The sequence below is a fragment of the Phalacrocorax aristotelis genome, chromosome 4 (assembly GCF_949628215.1).
Source record: "Phalacrocorax aristotelis chromosome 4, bGulAri2.1, whole genome shotgun sequence".
Classification (NCBI taxonomy): domain Eukaryota; kingdom Metazoa; phylum Chordata; class Aves; order Suliformes; family Phalacrocoracidae; genus Phalacrocorax; species Phalacrocorax aristotelis.
This window is the reverse complement of record NC_134279.1, coordinates 20,893,958-20,913,256: the sequence shown is the minus strand read 5'-3', so window position 1 is coordinate 20,913,256 and position 19,299 is coordinate 20,893,958. Positions and strand designations below refer to the sequence as shown.

Genomic DNA, 19,299 nt, shown 5'->3' with positions numbered 1-19,299 from the left:
TAGTGTACCCAGGCCTATGCTATTATAGCTTTGAGAGTGGTCCTGACAGGGAGACCTCTTGCTGAAAGGGCAGAATCATCTTTGCCAAGGTAGAAGGCTTTTAATTATACTTGCTCACTCTTGCAGTGTATGGAAATAGGCTCTGTAGCTGAGCAACCCAACATAGGCTTCCATTATTATAATCCTAGTGTGTGGTATTATAACAGCAATATAATGCTGTATCTTATATTCCATAGCTGCAGTTGCAGAGTGCTAGAAGTTCATTCCTCCAGCTCTATAAACAGGTGCACTTTTTCAAAGCATGTTTTGTTCCTCTTCTGCTTGATGCTTGTACAGTCCTTCTGTGAAATTTCCAATCTATTGAAGGTACTGTTTGTTCATGGCCCATGTTGGAATCTATTTGGATGATTGCTTGAAACAAAGAGAAGAAATCTTTTTACTCTATGATGTTATTCACATAGATGTTGTAGCTAGCTCCCTATTCCTGCTAACAGTAATCTCACTGTCTTGCGGAAAGGACTAGGAATTGAGTAGCAATAGTGTTACGGAAGGTGTGTGGCACTTCCTCAAGGAAAATGATTGCAGGCAACTCTCCACTTTTGCTGAATACATTACTTGGTTTGCATATAAATGGAAGTGGATGTAGGGATTACACTATCACAGACCATTTTTCAGACATAGTAGTGGGAGTTTTGGTTTTGGGGTGGGGGTATTTTTTAATTACTTTTATCTGAAAGATCTTTTGACATAATATGTGTTCTTAAGTTTTTGATAAAGGTCCAAGGCTGGTACTGAAATTGGATTTTCAAATAGGACTTCACCAAAAAAAAAATCCCAAGACAAAACACAAAACCTCCTAGCAAGTTACCAAAACGAACAACAGAAATACTCTTTGCAGTCTGTGCACTTTCAACAGAGTACAACTGATTATTTTTTTCAGGGACAGCTCTTGATGTGTTGTTAGGCCTAGCTTAGCTGCTGTGCGTGCTACAGAAAAGCCTGCTAATAAATGTGTTGTCTATGAGTTTTAAGTGTATGTGCAAAAGCCATTGTGGATGAAGTACAACTGAGGAACACTGAAAATAGTATTGGTATTTCCCACCATTAGATAAAAATCAAAACTTTTACCTCAGAGAAGAAAGTTAGGCTTGTTTTCCAGATTCTGTCATTCTCAGTGAGGGAAATATGGATGTTTTCCCTGGCATTAGATACTTCATGTAGTCCTCAAGTTATCCTACCTGGGGGAAGCAGCATCTCTTGACAAAATCACATGTTAGTTGTGTGACACAGGGAAGGAGAGGTAATGCTGACTTGTATTTTCCTCTTGAAACTGGATGAGAAAACATTACCTTAATGCAGAATTACACTGTATCACCTCTGGTGTGTAAAATTTTAGTGCCTAACAGTTGTCAATAGAAAAGCTTTGTAAAATATGGTTTCCCATTTTGAAATGGGAAATTGACTTTTATTCCTACTCCAGGATCAGCAAAGATGCTCTATACAGTTGTTAGATCCAGACTTCACTTTCGACAGTTGTATCTTGTAATGAAATATCATGAAAAGGAAACTTGATTGCAGAATCTTGAATTCATTAATCAGATCAGTGGCTTGATTTAAAACACTGAAGTTAGTTTTATGAAATACAGACTGAAGAACCATACTTTTATTTGCAGCTCTGCAGTTTCAATTTGGTATTCAAGATGCTCTATACATGAAATACCGTGTATTGCTTTTAATTGCCTTCTGTAGTAAAAACTGTGCTTTAAGTAACCAGTCACTTCAGTAAGTGAGGAAAAAAAGCCATGTGCATCTTGCTTTTAACATTAAATTTCAAGTAAGTTTCAAGAGTTACTGGCTGAGTTGTAGAATCTTACTGTAATTGCACTTATTGTCAAAGTAAAAGCATATCGTCAGCTAGTTTGTGATGCCACTGTGATAATTTTTTCCTAAGAAATTAGAATTTACATGGAGTTAAGGATTATCTAATATTTTCCTGTAGCGTGACTAATATTACAGTGCTTCAGTTTCTTGTTACCTTAATTTAAAACTTCTTGGATTTCACGCAGGAGAACTCCTGCTTCAGCTTGGCAGACTTGAAGAAGCAGTTGAAGTCTACAAAGGACTGCAAGAAAGAAATCCTGAAAACTGGGCCTACTACAAAGGCCTGGAGAAGGCACTTAAACCGGGTAATGAGTTGATATGTTGTAGTAAATAAGCTGTTCCTGCACATTTGGAATTTATATATTTATCAAAAACTTGTATTGCATTAAATAATAAAACATATTGTCATAATGTTTTTTTTAAGAAAGGCTGGGAGTATTTCTTGGTGTCGCCATGTCTTATTTAAAAGGTGCAGTAATCTTTATACATGGTTGAAAGAAGAGAATTATTTCTTAAAAGACAGTTTTGATTTAGGATTTTTCTTTTACTGTCTCTGTTACCTTAATCTATTGTTGTAGGTAATACAGGTTTTGGAAAAAGAGGCATGATTCTCCTGAATGTTTTTTTTTTGTCCAACATTTTAGCAGGAACTCTTTTTAAGACGAGAGAAGCAGTTAGTCTTCCACTCCTGGAAGAGGAATTTACAGATACTGAATACGTGAAATCATTTAGTACGGCAGTTTTAAAAAGGATAATATGGAAATTAGTGTTCTTTAGGAAGTATATAGCCATTAGTTGCTATATATGCTGATTCTTTTTTTAATCAGATATAAATCACTCCCACCCCTTCTTCCCTTCTTGGCAAAAAGGAAGGAAAAAGTAAACTGTAAAATTCTGTTCCAGCTAATATGATGGAGAGGCTAAAGATCTATGAAGAGGCCTGGACTAAATACCCAAGGGGACTAGTTCCAAGAAGATTACCATTAAACTTTTTGTCGGGTAAGTGCATTTTTGCTAGGCAGGTAGTGATCAACACTTGTGTTTCTTAAATATTAATGTTTTAAGAGCATAAACAGTCTCTAATTGACAAGTAATGTGTGGTAAAACAAAATCAACAGGTCTTTTTCCTCTCAAGGTGAAAAGTTTAAGGAATGTCTGGACAAGTTTCTAAGAATGAATTTCAGCAAAGGTTGCCCACCAGTCTTCAATACTTTGAGGTCATTATATAAAGACAAGGAGAAGGTAGGTTTTTCCCCCCACTTTTTGCACAATATACCTCGTAGCTGTGATGCATTAGAGTTGAAGAAGCTTTTTTTCTTCAGTGATCACTTCATCAGCACTGTTGTATATTATGGCCTAGTATATCTAGAAAAAATGAAGTATAAGCATACGTAGCCTTGTGTCAAGTTGGTAAATGTAGAAGACTAAGATATACTTAATTGTAAGCTGCATAAGTGCTAACCAAGGGAGGCTTGGTCTTAACTTATTAAAAAGAGAGGTGAGATTGAGTGTATTCCCATATGCATTATAATCAAGGATATTGCAGAATTCTCTTACAAAAATAACTAGTTTGGGTAACACCAAGAAGTTCAAGTTGAAATAAAGTACATTCTTGCCCATAGATACATTTTTTTTTTTTTTCTTGTCTTGCATGTGTAGGTGGCAATCATAGAAGAGCTCGTGATAGGTTATGAAACCTCTCTAAGAAGCTGCAGGTTGTTTAACCCAAATGGTGAGTGCCAAGACTGGCATACTTCATGGAAGCAGTGCCTGGTGTAAGCATTATGTGACCATTCAGAGGCAGGAAATTAGTGGGGAGTGAAGAAATAGACATGACGGGGTTTTTTTCCTTTCCTCCCTGCAACCTTCCAAAACAGAACTGAACCATAACCATCCTTAGAATGGATCTAAGCTATCAAATATAAAGTCTGTACTCAAAATCTAGTTACTTGTTCTAAAGGTTTTGCTGGATCCACAGATTTGATCATCTCTCTGCATTTTTGAGCTCGAGGATTCTATTCTTAAGGCTTGAGTTTATTACTGTCCAGAAAAATGAAATTTGAAAGCTATGTTAAATCTTTAATTGCAGAAATGTTAAACAGAAAGGGATAGATACTGATAGCACAGTCTTCAGGGGGAGGGGTTTTGGACTTTACGTGGGGCTGCGTTTTGTGTTCTTGGGGGGTTGGTTTGAGTTAAAGCATATTTTCCAGGTTTTGACTGACAGCTGTTTTGTTGTGAGGTATGGTTCTACATGTATTGAATCCAGGCTTCATAGTTTCCTCTCTGGTAGCTTTATGATGTTTTCTTAGTCATTTGCATAACTACTTCATAACAGAAAATCTCCAAGAAAAAAAACCTTTCTGCATAGAATATCAACAGAGGATAGTCTTGAAATTTTGGTAAATGGATTATAATAGTGTAATAATCAGGACAGCGTGAATTACTATATGTTAACACTTTTCAGGATAATCCTAATTATTAAACAACTTTTTTTTTGAAGTTACAAACAGTTATTTCCCTGCTTTGCAGAAACATTAATGCAATACTTCATTATGAAATTCTCGCCTTAAGTTGCCTGTTATACATTTCCCTTTGATTTAATGCTATAGGCTAGAATATAGCCACTCAATACCAGTTTGAATTTGTTCAAGCCTTTATGTGCTTTTCTGCTATAAGGAAATGGCTTACTGTTATTTCTGTTTAATTAATTATTTTGCTTTTATATTAAATTTCACTCAAATAAACAATTTTCTGCTACCTTAAAATGAACAAATGAAGAAAACAAGAACCTTTTGGCAGTACTGGTGTCTTCCCCCCTTGCCCCCCGCCCCCTGCAAGGTGCTATGATTCATAGTCAAAACTGAGTAGGGAAGTGAGCTTTTAAGACTTTGGTAGCAGTTTGGATTTCAAACAGAGCCTTTCTAACTTCCTTGACTGTTTTGTAACTGACTGTAAAACTGACTTGTTCATAGGAATGTTTTCTAAGATACCTTTAGGTGAACAGTGAGGATAAATTTTGTCAAAGGTACAAACAGGAAATCTTTTTGAAGCTCGGGTTTGGAACAGGCACCCTGTTTTGTTTCTGACCCACGAACTCGCTTTTCCTTTCCCTTAAAACCACAGAAGGGAACAGCACATACTCAGGTCTTGTCAAAACAGGCTTAAAAGTTAATGGACTTACCTGGACCCAGGTGTTTGAAAACACTCCCAGATCTGTTGTGACAGCCTGATACCGGGTCAGAATTAAATTCAGAGGCTATATTATTCATAGCACTCTGCTTCTGGCATGTTTTTTAATAAACTGAACAAAATAACCTTTTCCTCCATTTTTCTCCCTCCAGATGATGGTAAAGAAGAACCTCCAACCACTTTACTCTGGGTCCAATATTATTTGGCTCAACATTATGATAAAATTGGACAGCCATCCCTGGCTTTAGAATATATAAATGCTGCTATAGAAAGTACTCCCACTTTGATAGAACTCTTCCTTGTGAAGGCAAAAATCTATAAGGTAAGTTTGTCTTGTTCTTAGTGACCACAGGTCGGTTGGCTGTTACAATGAAAGACTTTTATGTATGCTTATACTTTTGTGTAATGTTTTTGATGTGAATATTGAAGTGTTAAACTTGTATTAAGCAAGACACATAGATAATCCATGGAAAATTACTTAGTGAATTTTAGTGAGTTTCTAGGTAAAGCTATTGTTTGGCTACTTGGTTTTTCTGACGCATGTAAATAAGCTCCTGTGAAGATTTTTAAGTCAAAAAAGGACAAATATACTGCAAAATGTAAATTCTTATTTTACAATTATATTTTTCATATTAAAAATCACACTAATAAATTTAGTTGATGTTTTAAATGTCTTCCGCCTGTTCTGACCCCCTGTTTTTTTAACTACTTAAAAACAATTTCTCAACTACACTATGATATTGTATCAGAATGGGATTATCCAAAGTGACCTTTAAGCATTTTCAAGAAAAAGGTCTACTACCAAAAGACCTGTAATTCCATAATGAGGGAAAGCAATTTTTCTGCATTTTTTTCTTTAAATGTCTCTTGCTTTCCTGAAGAAAGCTGTTTATTAAAAACTGTCTAAAAATTAATTATATTAAACGGTGAGTAGGTAAAACGTGCATGTTCTATAATTACTGAATCTAACTGGAATCTCTATCTCTTTAAGCATGCTGGCAACATTAAAGAAGCTGCAAGGTGGATGGATGAGGCTCAGGCTTTGGATACAGCAGACAGATTTATCAACTCCAAATGTGCAAAGTATATGTTGAAAGCAAACTCCATTAAAGAAGCAGAAGAAATGTGTTCTAAGTTTACAAGGGTTTGTTGCATTTAACTTATAGGTCTTTTGAATAACGTGGGCCCAATCCCTTGTGGAATAACTTTTTCTGTCAACTTTCCACTCACCTTTACTATAGTCTTTAAGTTCTGTTTCAGAGCAACTATGATTGCTTGCTTCACTAGTGGTAGTCAGTATCAGGCCTTGAATTAATCTTGGATAGGCATGATTCCATAGCATTAAGTGAAAACTCTAAAGCTGGGATTTGATCATTTTTTGCCAGGTAGGAAAAATACAGCATTGCCTGTTTTAGAGATAACTTCTCAGAAAATTATTTTTTCAAAGTAGTCTTTGGGTTTAATGTTTATTCTTTAGGATCTTTGAAATATCTGATGAAGTTGCCCACATCTCTTATTTTCTAATGGTAGTAAGTTAGAGAATTCAGACTTCCCTTGGAACAAAATTTCTATGTGGCTACTAGGTAAGAGGCTTTTTGAGATGTCTTCCTTTTGTGAACAAGCTGTCATGGCCATGTTTAACAGTGATGAAGGGAAGCTGCATATTGTATCTGTGTTTTAATTTCCTTTTTTATTCTGGCCGCTTACGCATGACTAATTAGCTGGCAAAAGAAGTTTGCATTATGCAGATTGCTTAATTTCATGCATCAGTGTTCGTCCCTGCAGTAACCCATTCTGATAGGTTTGATGGTCTCACAGATTACTTTCTTTTAATTGACTTCTCTTGCTGTTACTCTTTCTGTAACTGGAAGTCAAAACAGCTCAATGTAGTCTTTCCAGAATATTTGGCAAATGTAAGCTTTAGAATACTGGCAATATCATTTATGTGTTGTCAGTGGGAGGCAGGCAACAAGCTATTGGGACCTACCTGCAGAACTGAAAGCCGCCTTAGTTTGTTGTTCCATTTTTCTCTTCTCTTGAAAAGCAGGAAGAACTTGCAGTGGGGTAGGTTGAACAGGGAGGGGGCTATTTATAGGGGAAAACTGAAGGATTCTTGTGAAATGGAGGCCGTGTGCAGGCAAATACGGAGGCAGGGGATGTTCTGTTTTATATAAGCTCAGTACATTTACGTTGAGTTTTTGATGCAAAACTGCTATGAATCTAGGTTAATTGACCTCAAGTAGCTTTAAGATGATGTCAAAAAGCAAGCCTACCAGTTGCCCAAAACTGAACTTCAAAAATATAATTTAATAATGTTGCTCTATGTAATATTTTTCATCTCCTTTTGATCTTACGTCTAGTGCTCAAATACAAACTTCTTAATTAAAAAACAATAATTAAAGAAGACCTAATTAAGCATAATGAAAATGGAACAAACAATTTTTCTAATTTTTAACTGCCTAAATCAGACTGGTTTGAAGGCTGCCTTTCTCTCTCATTTGGGGCATTGTCCTTATGCTTTGAATATTATCTTTCATCGTCCCAGCTTTGGCTCTTGGCTGATTCTTGAATATCCTGGTTTTCACAGGATCAGAGTAAAGTCAGAATAGCTGCATTCACCCCAAGTACTGACTTTGATATTAAGCTTGAAAGGCATATGATAAATTCTACAGAACTATGCAAGTATATACAAATACCAGATTTGAAAAACAACTGTTATCTCCTTTTCTGAAGCGGAAGGTGTCGAAGCTACCAGTATTCCTTTTGCTTTGCCACTGCTCTCTAGTAGTGATCACATAAGAACTAACCTATTACTACTGTAATTTACTACAGTTAGCTCAATCAGCAGGTCTCTGGAAGACATAGATGGCAGTTTTACTTTTTAAAAAAAATCCTGCAGGTGTCAGTGTCATGCCACATGCTAGAACTTTTCTGCCACTTTTATTCATGCTGCAGTTTGTTACTTGTGCAAGCAATATTAAAAACACTGAATGAATGTTCTCCTGTCCTAAAGGTGAGGAACTGTCACAGTTAAATGGTCACTACCTGGCTCTTCATTGTGTATTTGTGACTATTCCAATAAATGGAACATAGGGGAACTTTTTTTTTTTAATTAACAAAAAGAGCAGGTCCATCTTAACTTGCACTTCTGACTTTCAGGACTCCAGTTTTGAAATTTAGCCCTCTTTTTGATAGCCTCTTTATTTGTGCTTTTAATTGGAACAAGATAAAAGAAATAGCAATTAACAAATTGAATAAGACTTATTGTTTTTATAACGCTGTTTTTGCTTTTAGGAAGGAACCTCGGCAGTAGAGAACTTGAATGAAATGCAGTGCATGTGGTTTCAGACAGAATGTGCGCAAGCTTACAAAGCAATGAACAAATTCGGAGAAGCACTTAAGAAATGCCATGAAATTGAGAGAGTAAGTACCAAGTTAAACTGCCTAGGTTGGAAAACACTAGCTGAAGTTTACTGTGCTAATGTTTTCTTTCTGAGCAGTAAGAGTATACTTCATGTAGCTTCAGGAGAAATTTCGCTTCATGTTGGCTACTGGCAAGTTGATTAAATTACATTTCCTCCTAAAAATGCCATTGTAAACTGTGTGTTATAAAGAGATTCTATAAAATCATTTGAAGATCCAGGAAAGAACAGAAGCCTCTAAGAAATTATTTCTTTTGGGCAGGGTACATAAAAATAGGTATCTGGGTACAAACCAAGAGTACGTGTACTTTAAGTCTGAAAAAAACATAGCTGCGCTGACAAGCTCAGCCTTAAAATAAAGATATCACATTAGTTATTGTTAAGCTACTGTATTTTAGAGGGAGAGAATAAATGTAAAAAGCTATCAAAAATACTTGATATCTTCTCCTTTAAAAAAATAATACTAAGCTACAGTTTAAAAGTAATTGTTAGAAATACGGAGTAGGAGCAAATAATCAGGAGTTTGTCATGGAGATTACTAAGGCGTCTCTCTAGGGTCTGCATTGTTTGATATATCAATAAATGATCACAGAAAGGGATTGAATAGTGCAAAGACAACACTGTCTCAATGCCAAATGATAAAATGGCTCATGAAACGTAATGTTCAGCAGTGCAGTCGGTGAAGGAGGGACAAGAAGGATTCTTTGCCTGTGCGTAACTAGTAAGAGGTCTTACATGAATTATTGCTGCTCAGGAAAGAAATCCTGGAACCATTACAGACTGCTGCAAAATCTTGTGTTGCTGTGGAGCAGCAGTCAAAAGGACAGTGTTGGGAATTAAGTGACTAGAGAATTAGTACTTCTGTTATATGTCGTAATGATTACATCTGAGTATCACACCTCTTTAAAAATGTGCTAGTAGGATATGTGCCGTGTAGTAACTTCGACGTAAAGAGAGTGCAATTAGCTTGTCACGCTTACTATTTTATCCTCAGCTTTGACAAGCAACAATTGAGTTTAGGATGAAGTTGTATGAGATCACAAGTACGGGGAGAGTTGAAGAGGGGAATGACTTTTCACTGCTTCTCAAACAAAAATGAGGGGACATGAGGTGACAATGAGGAAAGCAGATCTTGAACAAAAGGAAGTACTTTCTCATACCACGTGTGATTTAAGTGTGGAATTCGTTGCCGCAGTATTTAATGGAAGTCAAAATTATACTTTTGACTGAAAAAGTTAGAGGTATTCGTAGAAGAAAAATTCAAGTGCTGTTTAAATACAATAAATGTAGAACCTTCGTCCCTTAAACTGCAAATTGTCAGAGGATAGTTACTGGTAAGAGATTGTGAAATGGGTGAATTTTTGTTCTGACCTAAGATGCCTTCTGCCTTTTCACCATGACTTTATTTGTGGAGGGTTTCTAAAAGTTAGGTTGTATTTGTCAAACAGCAGGCTTTTACTAAATTATTCTTTTGGGGAGAGTGTATTAAAAAAGTCACGGTCAGTATCTGATTGTTAATACTTGCAAAATAATGTTACGTTATGTTGTGTTAGCATTTTGTAGAAATCACGGATGATCAGTTTGACTTTCACACTTACTGTATGAGGAAGATTACCCTTAGGTCTTATGTGGACTTGTTAAAATTAGAAGATGTACTTCGGCAACATCCATTCTACTTCAAAGCAGCACGAATTGCCATAGAGATATATTTGAAACTTCATGATAATCCCTTAACGGATGAAAATAAAGAACATGAGGCTGATACAGGTATTCAACACTCCGGATTTATTAAATATGCAGTTTCATTTAATAGTGGATATTTTATGAAGATCCAGGATTCTTATAGTTGTCAACTGCGGTAGCCAAAAATAAGACTTTTGTCACAACTCAAAGTAAGCAAATTGTAACTTGGCTTGCATATAAAAGTAGCTGTTCTACTGAAAGTTGAACTAATGCATGTTTTTATTTTGGTTATTGTAAAACAGTGATGGTTTTTGTAGTGACAGTTGTGATTCTTAAGTAAAAACGTGTTTGTGTTACAAAATGGCTGAGAAAACATGGAATTCCCATGATGGTTGGACCATGAAATAACAGATTGAAGCAGGTGTGCTTGGTGGTAGCTCTTTCTATGCATTTTATCAGTATGCAAATATTTGACTAAGTAGCAACTTAAATTTTATCATCTCTTGCTTCTGATGTAAAATAATGTTTAAACCCATCAATTTCTTTTTTCCCCTCTCATCTCTGATTGGAGAGCAACTTAAGTGATTATGGCTTGGGGCACCTCAAATGGTATGAATAGAGGCTGTTGAATCCTTCAAGGGGAGTTTGTCAAGTTTTAATACTTCTCAGTTCATTTCTGTGGCTTCAGTTGCAAATTAAGACTAGTAGAAGTGTAACAGAATTTCTTCTAGCCACTTTCTGATGTGTTTTTAAATTACTTCTCCATGCTTTAATTGGAGGGAGGAAGGAATCTGAATATGAATCAAATGTAAGATGCCTGTAGGGCATTAAAAGCAAAGCTGGAACTGTCTGTGCCGAAGTGCAACTATTTCACCATGGTTTTTTACACCATTTAATTAATACATTAAACATAATTTGTGTAATTCCTAAGGAATAAATCAATGTGTATTCGTGTGCGCTTTTACTCCTGGCAGTGGATTTTTTGGACTTGTGCAGTAATTACTTTGTCCTGTCTTCAGCGTGTTATACTATTGTTCTAATTCCTGTCGCCCTGATGTCACAAAGGAATTTGTGAATTATGAAGCAGCAGTGTAGACTGTAAAATAATCTATCAATAGTAAATAAGCTTTTATAAATGTAATGGCAGCATTACTAGTTGGTAGATATGGTTTAAAAAGATGATGGTATCTGATAACTGATTGAGGCTGTTAATATTAGACGTCAACATTGTCTGGTTTTGCCCTTTGCGTGTGTACAGCGAATATGTCTGACAAGGAGCTAAAGAAGCTACGAAATAAGCAGAGAAGAGCTCAAAAGAAAGCACAGCTGGAGGAGGAGAAGAAGAATGCTGAGAAAGAGAAGCAACAGAGGAATCAGAAAAAGAAGAAAGATGACGATGATGAAGAAATCGGAGGACCAAAAGAAGAACTTATCCCTGAGAAACTGGCAAAGGTGCTTACTAATGTAATAATAAAGTCATAGAAATTTCCAGAAAAGTTACACCAAGCGCACACGCTATTTGAAAGCCATTCAGATAACTTGTTTGTTTTTTGTATGGCTTCTCTTCACAGGCAGAATTTTAAAAAGAATTCTTTTCTAGGAATAGTTTGTTGGATATATTGTCAGTAATGTGATGAAATCACAGCTTTTGTGCCTCGTTCTCAAAGGCAGCAACTGAAGTCAGAGACATTTGCTACAGGTGGAATTATCTTTATGTGTGTTTTGCACTAACTTGTTGATTATACCCTATTTCTAGTTGATCGGATGGAAGTCTTTCTATTCTATATGTAAGGTGATTATCATTCACTATGTCCCATATTATTTTTTTATTTATTAAGCATAGACAACCTGTGAAGGTTGAGACATTCAAACACTGAATGCTTTAACAGCATTTGTTTCCATTTGTTTTGAATGGCGAGGAAAAAACAGGGTAAAGAAGCTGTTTGGAAATAGCAGTAGACTAGACTGAGATGGATTTTGAGATCTGGATTAGGAACTGTAGAGAGAGATAAAGGGAAGGTGACCCAAAAGACTATTCTTGTGCTAAAAGTTGTACCTGTAAGGAGCAGGTAAACATCTGAAAAATATGGGGAAAGATAATGAAAAAATATAGAGAGACTGGAAAAGTTAATTTATAGTAATAGTATAGTATCCAAGTACTGATAGATACGGTATCCAGTATTTCACATCACACATATAATGAATATTATTGGCTCTTGAGGTGATGATATTTGAAAGGTGAGACAGTGAACTTCACTCTGTAGCCAGGAAGCAAGTGACTTAAAAACTTGACTAGTCATTTAAGAATATTGTCAGTATTGCCATTGTTTATCTCACAAGTTGGAAGAAACAGCACTGTAATTGCAGTGCTAGTTAAGACTGAAATGGTCGCAATGGCCTGTATTGAAATTCAGTTCTGGAGTGGAGGCATGTCATGGCATATCCCAGGAAAAATCTAGGTGATTTTCCTTAGATCCCTTTTTCTAATTCCCAAGATTATTGGGAATAGTTGCAGCCGTATAATGCATTCCTTTGGCAAATCTTCCCTAATTATATTCCAAATTTAATATCCAAACCATAATATAGACACTTCCAAAATCAGTTGGTTCCTAACACTAGAATACCATTTCTGACATAGTTTGTCGCTTGCAGGAAACAGTTGCCCCTAGACTTCTTTGGATATGTAGCTCTGGCATTAAAGGCTTAGCTTTGAAATCTGTTTTATAGGTTCCACATAGTTGAAGTGCACAGTTGTGACTGATGTATGGAAACTCATAACAGCACATATAAATGATGCAATTTTTTAATGAAAACTGCTGTAGTGTATGGTGAGCAGGAACTCCATAAGGTGCCCATCATTGTCTTCAACTCAGTTATTTACAATGAAGTGTGTTGCTTCAACATTACTGAACTGTTATTGACAGACAACAGTTAAATTTTGTGTCTGATTCTTAGAGAGTAGCTTATGTTCATAAAAATGTAAATATGAAGGACAACAGACAGTTCTTGTTCAAATTATCCCTAACTCCTAGATGCAAGAGATCTGTCTGTAAAGAATCCTCGCACAGAATTCATGTGTGTTAAAGCTGTCCATTTACTAGATTATGCTATATGAGACCAGGAGACCATCAGCAATATCTAGTTACTTCAAGCTCGCTGTTAGCATCTTGTCTGGGAATGTTGCCATGACCTGGCAGCTTTCAGGACCCTGTCTGAAGCTCACACAGACGGACTCTTTCGTGGGCATAAAGTAGTCATTTACCAACATCTAAGGTGTAGATTGGCATGGGGAGCCATACTGTCCATTACCATGCTGGTTCAGCTGTTTACTACTGATATATGATAGACGGCAGAGACCTCTGTAGGAAAATATGATTTCTACCCATCGCAAAGCAATTTTTTTAGACTTGACAGTGAGTGGCAGATGCAAATTTTGTAACAGAAGAGGGTCTAAGCACCTTATGCATTACCTTATGAAAGTAACTCTGATGCAACTCAGAAATAGCTAATTTTGTTGTTGTAGAGTTGTTAGGTTTAAACTTTGTGGCTTAGTTGTGTGTCACTTCCTTGAATCTGTAGGTTGAAGCACCTTTGGAAGAAGCCATTAAATTTTTAACACCCCTGAAGAATTTAGTAAAGAACAAAATAGAGACACATCTTTTTGCCTTCGAGATTTATTTTCGAAAAGGTAGGTGAGAAAGTAATGAAAGAAAGCAATTTGCAATGACTATTAGAATTTAACAAAAAATTATTGTTGGGGTATGATGAGTCAGTCCCCCTCGAGACACATAACTTTTCATTTGACTGACACCCCAGCCATGAGCAGTCTGAAAATCCAAAGTTTGAACGCTTGGTGGTTATCCACTTTCTCTGCTGTGTTTAGATCTATAAGCAATGAGAGAGGCTGTGGTTCATTCTCCCAGCTTGCATTTGCCCTAGTAATTTGTTTGTATCTATGGTTTGCAGAACTACACACTGTGAAGAAGTGGTGTACAGTTGCTAATGAGAACCGGTCTTTTGAAACACTTGACTTCTGAATGCTTGTATCGTTTAAATATTTACGCTTTAAGAACTTGTGCACAAACTTTCATACTAGTTTAAAAGGCTTAATTCACTGGTTCAATAAACTCATGTTAGAAAAAATGGCTGTTGCAGTACACTCAGCTTTAATTTCTTCTGACCATTCTAATTTCAAACACTAAATACTCCTGCAACATAATGCAGAGAGTTCCAACCACAGGTTTTGAACGTTTGTCAACGCATTCTTTTCCAGAGAAGTTCCTTCTGATGCTTCAGTCTGTGAAGAGAGCCTTTGCTATTGATTCTAGTCATCCTTGGCTTCATGAGTGTATGATTCATCTCTTCAGCAGTGGTATATATCTGTTTGATATGACTCCATCTGTGCATGCTTCCGGATGATGCCTAACTCACATACAGCCGTTGATTTTTAGTTTATAAACTGTTAGCACAGTTAATTCAAAATATTTCATGCACATATTAGAATGCTTTTTAAACAACTGATTCATGCTAAAATTAATTATGTTTATTATGACTGCAGCTGGATTTAGTAGGTATCCTGACAAGTATTACTAAGTCTTTTTAACACTGACTAGTACGGTGAACCTCTGAAACAGTGAGTGAGTGAAGGAATAGAAACTGCAGAGTTAGGAACTGGCTTTTCTGCTGGCAGCCTGTGTCAGTGTGCGAGGAGAAGGTGTAGAACTACGTCCTTTTTGTTAGAAAGTTGGAAGGATTCTCTCCCAAACATCACCCTTCCCGTTGATGGCTACAGACTAGATACATATAAGAACAGGCTTTTACAATATCAATCTTTGGGCCTAATAGATTTTAATCAGTAAAGGGGGAGAGTGTATTTGAGTAAAAAGGCTTTGGCTGTTTCTAAGCATCAGAAAACTGTTACATTTAAGCTTCTTCTGACCAGTTCCAGTAAGGAAAGGTAGATACCTTTTCAAATTTTATGCATCTTCCTTTGAGATTTTTCCTAATTTTATTAGTAATATAAATGTGACAAATATTAAAATAAAAGCATAAAGTAGATTTTACTGTGATTACCTGTGTTCACCTCTATTAATGTCTTTTTTTTTTTTTTTTTCCCAATTCAATAGTATCTGAAAGTAAGGATCTGCCTGATGCAGTTAGAACAGTGTTAAACCAAGAAATGAATCGGCTTTTTGGAGCAACTAATCCAAAGAACTTCAATGAAGCTTTCCTTAAAAAGAACTATGACTCACTACCACATAGGTTATCAGGTATGTTGCCTTTATCCTTTTTCTGTCCTGCTCCTGTATTTTCTGTGCTTATCTAGCAGTAGCATCTCAGTATCAGCATCAGTAATGTAAAAATCACTCTTTCCATCAGGAATGCTTTTATTCTCTCAGTTTGTGTTTTTGTGATTACGCAACCACCTGTGTCTGTGGTTTTCTTCGATTTTTTTTTTTTCTTTATGCTGCTAAAACAAAATTTTTGGGCCTCTCTGCCTTGTTATCATTTCTGATGCATGACGAATATATCCTAAGACTGTAACTATTTAATGCATCTGTGAAATAGTTCATATGAGCTATAATATGTGAAGTAGTATTTCTGAGTTGCAAAGGTTTTTTTGAAATGTGTATTTGAGGAGGCCCAAGAGAAATGCGCTGAGTGCTCAGCAAGCCAGGTAATGCCCAGAGCTATTGGTATGCCTGACAAGAGGAATTTAGGTGGCGCTGATTACCTGTTACAAAAAGCTATCTGTCAACAGTGACCACATATTACAGTGCGTACCACATGGGAAACAGGATGGAAACCACCCAGGAGAGCGGCATTACTGTTGTGGCTCAGTCTGGGCTCAGACCTGGTCACAAAAAGCAGTGAGTTTACTCATGCAACTTTTCTGTCATCAAGTCCCCTCAGCTACAGCTGTGCTGTGGGACTCAGAACTGTGTCCTGACACCATGTTACATATAATGAGAGCTCTGCATACACATCTCTCTTAGCCCCGGTTTCTGTGTGAAGGAGGTGTGAGCAGTGGTGCTGGAGGGAGCTGTGGTGTGTTGCAACAGGTCTGATCTGTTATCTTTGCTGCCTGGGATTCCACAGTACACTGCAAAATGCTCCTACCCTGCAGTCTAGACAGTGCTTATTTGTTTTAATGCTACCTTTCTACTTGCTCAGCTGTCAAGCTTTAATGTTCCAAGCGGTTCCATTTTGAACTACTACTGTAGAGTACAGTACCATCTCTTAGTCCTATGTACAAACATAAAATAGAGATAATAAGATGGTTTTGGTCATCCACTGGGTGATGAAGCTTTTTTTTCCTCCTGTAGCTGCCAAAATGATGTACTATTTAGATCCTTCCAGTCAGAAGAGGGCAGTGGAGCTGGCTGTGACCCTGGATGAATCCCTCATTAACAGAAATCTTCAGGTAACATATTTATAAATTGTAACCAACTTCTGGTATATCTGTGGAAGCTTTACATAAATTACGGAGGTAAGAGGAAGCTAAAACGATTGCTGTGCCTTATGGCAAGGAGGTTGGGTTGCCAAGTGAGAGAAAGGGGTATCAGATTCACCTGAACTGAAATGTTTAATGTCCTTTCGCACATTTAAATTAATGTAGTTTTGTCATAATACGGAAACAGCTAGCTAGTAGCAGAAATCATGTTATTGCCACAGGTAGTTATTAAACACAAGAGAATTCACATGGCGAAAGGTGCTAAAGCTCCCCAGTGAGAAAAGATTGTAGCCTGTCCAAGCTTTAGCTGTACACAGGCAACTGTTCACATGAAACAGATTGATTTAGGAGCGGTGTAGGCTCCATGAAAGCTTTCTGTGTTCATCCCCCTGCAAGCTGTGTGAATTATCTTAGTTTTAATAAAAGATGCATGTGCACATTTTGGCCTTAGTATGTAGTTAAGTAAAAAGCTTACCAAATTTTGAAATTCTGCTCCATCCTGGTGGTTACGGAATAATCTCCCTGTACTACTGCCACCATGCCCCTTTCCCTGCTCCCTCATCACCTTCTTGGAAAGGCTATCAGTTCTGACTTGCAGCTCAAGGTATTTGAGAGAAGTTAATTTTTTTAAGTATCTTCAAATGTTTCTTATAAAGACTTAATAAACACACTGGCAGAACCTTACCTCACTAAGCAGGGAAGCAATAAAATGTCCTTTCTTTTTTTTCTACTCTTTTCTAAACTATTTCTGTATCCCAGTCAAAGAGTTTCCTTTGGCATCACTGTGAGTGTCCAGCACATTTAATTAAGTGTTAGAGAAATTCATTGGCAAGCTGTGCAAACTTTAGGACATTTTGTTTCTCTCAGTTCCCCTGGCACTATTTCTTTATTGTGCTCTTTGTCTGGGGACTGAAGATTTTTTTTTACCTTTATTGCAAGTAAAATTGGTGAACTTTCTACTAAGACTACTCTTTTGTGGGCAAAAATCAGCATTTTCCAAAAAATATCCCTTTGGAAATATACTGGGTTCAACAGAATTTTAATTGGATTTTAAGTTCACAGTAGAGTTTTGGACAAAACAGGGCGGGGGAAAAAGAGACGAGAAAAGACAATTCGCCATGATTTATAAAACTGCTTAGGATCTTAAAGATTCAGATCCTTTCTCTAGCTGATCTGGTTATGGGACACAAATGTGTGTCTTTTATATCTGTTTTCTTGTTTGGGGTTTTCTTGTGTGTGTTTGCATTAATGTTTGAGCAGTCTCAAGGAGCTTAAGATCATCATTAGATTTAGAAGACAAATTAAATTGCCTCAACGGCATTCTTTTTGCCTCGTAGCTGTGTTTTTTGCCAGCAAGTGAGATTCTTGGAATTGGACTGGGGAAAGATTAACATGTAACTAACACTGCTTGGTTGTTTTAGAGGTGTTATCTCTGTAGGACTAAAAGAAGCATTTACTGACTCAGTAGTGTATGAAGACAATATATGCAGCTTTAATAAAACTGAAAAAGTTCAGTTTAAGCATTCTTGGTGCTAACATAAAGTAAGAGTTGGAGTTCTGAACTTTTAGATGGGAAATTGAAAGTGTCCTAAACAAATGAGAATCTGAAGGAGTCTAGGCATTCGTTGAAAGGCATTCTTATGTGCAAAGAGATCAAATTTATTACATTTCATTTTAGTAAAGACCAGCTGTCTCGGGGCACGTTGCAGGCATAAATCTAGATATATTTGACCTTCTGTGGATGCCAGTGTCGCAAAGAGCAAATGTGAGGAAGAGGGGTTGTTGAAGAGAACTTCATAACCCCATAGCGGGAGGACAGAGCAGTTAATCTCAATACACAGAACAAATAAAAGCTATAGTAAATGTCAGAGGAATGTAAAAAAAGACTAGCACATGCAACGTGACGGATGTTAAATGCTGCTGGGCTTTAGTGAAGCTCAGTAGGCTGGTTTCTCGTGTTTGGAATGCAAGTTGGAAAAAACAGGAAATCTTTTTCGCTTCTAAATCATGAACAAAAATGGTTACAAAGCTGCAGATGTAGCTGAAGGATGTGATAATAACTGAGTAATCTGGTTTGATTCACTAGTTACAGGCACGCTTCACTAAGTCACATATCCTTACATGTAAAAATGGTTGGGGTTTTTTTTCCCTACCAGAAATGTTTTCACGTCTAATTATAGTTATTCAGCTGATGCTGTTCGCTGATGCTGATTACGATTCTTCCAATTCAGTCTGAAAGCACGTTCACAAAAGTCATTATTAGGAAATTATAGTACATATTCTGGATTCATTGTTTGTATTTGCGAACATTAAAATTCAAGTGCATGTTATGTATTGCTGGAATGTTCAGTGCATCCCAAGATTTGAGGTGGGGCACCACAAGCCCAAAAAACACATAGAGTTGCAAGTAAGCCTGGTTCTTGGCTGCCAGCTAGTAAGAATGAATTTTTTATATATATATATATTTTTTTTTTAAGGAAAATAAGGAACAGGTGATGAATAAGTATTTTCATTTTCAGTCAAGATTTGTAGCTGTTTCTTAAATCCCTTTTTAAACTGCATTATTTTGAATCAGGCTACACTGGTATTTCATGCTGTATCTAGTTTAAAAAAAAAAAAAAGTCATTTAATTGAAACCTGGAAAAATACTTGGAGTTTGTTCTCTTT

The 19,299-nt window shown here is 36.6% G+C and overlaps 1 protein-coding gene across 2 annotated transcripts in view; it reads left to right on the top strand.

Annotated features, from left to right (window-relative positions):
* NAA15 (N-alpha-acetyltransferase 15, NatA auxiliary subunit) overlaps positions 1-19,299 on the top strand; it is a 40,036-nt gene that overhangs the window by 18,831 nt on the left and 1,906 nt on the right. The window contains exons 7-20 of one of the 2 annotated variants that reach the window (XM_075090558.1): positions 2,067-2,186; positions 2,785-2,880; positions 3,017-3,123; positions 3,541-3,613; positions 5,226-5,395; positions 6,065-6,217; positions 8,368-8,496; positions 10,049-10,262; positions 11,437-11,630; positions 11,935-11,970; positions 13,758-13,866; positions 14,452-14,550; positions 15,305-15,448; positions 16,505-16,602. In XM_075090558.1, the coding sequence (XP_074946659.1) occupies positions 2,067-2,186; positions 2,785-2,880; positions 3,017-3,123; positions 3,541-3,613; positions 5,226-5,395; positions 6,065-6,217; positions 8,368-8,496; positions 10,049-10,262; positions 11,437-11,630; positions 11,935-11,970; positions 13,758-13,866; positions 14,452-14,550; positions 15,305-15,448; positions 16,505-16,602 (1,742 nt within the window). The remainder of the gene's footprint in view (positions 1-2,066; positions 2,187-2,784; positions 2,881-3,016; positions 3,124-3,540; positions 3,614-5,225; positions 5,396-6,064; positions 6,218-8,367; positions 8,497-10,048; positions 10,263-11,436; positions 11,631-11,934; positions 11,971-13,757; positions 13,867-14,451; positions 14,551-15,304; positions 15,449-16,504; positions 16,603-19,299) is intronic. The other variant, XM_075090559.1, reaches the window with a different exon arrangement.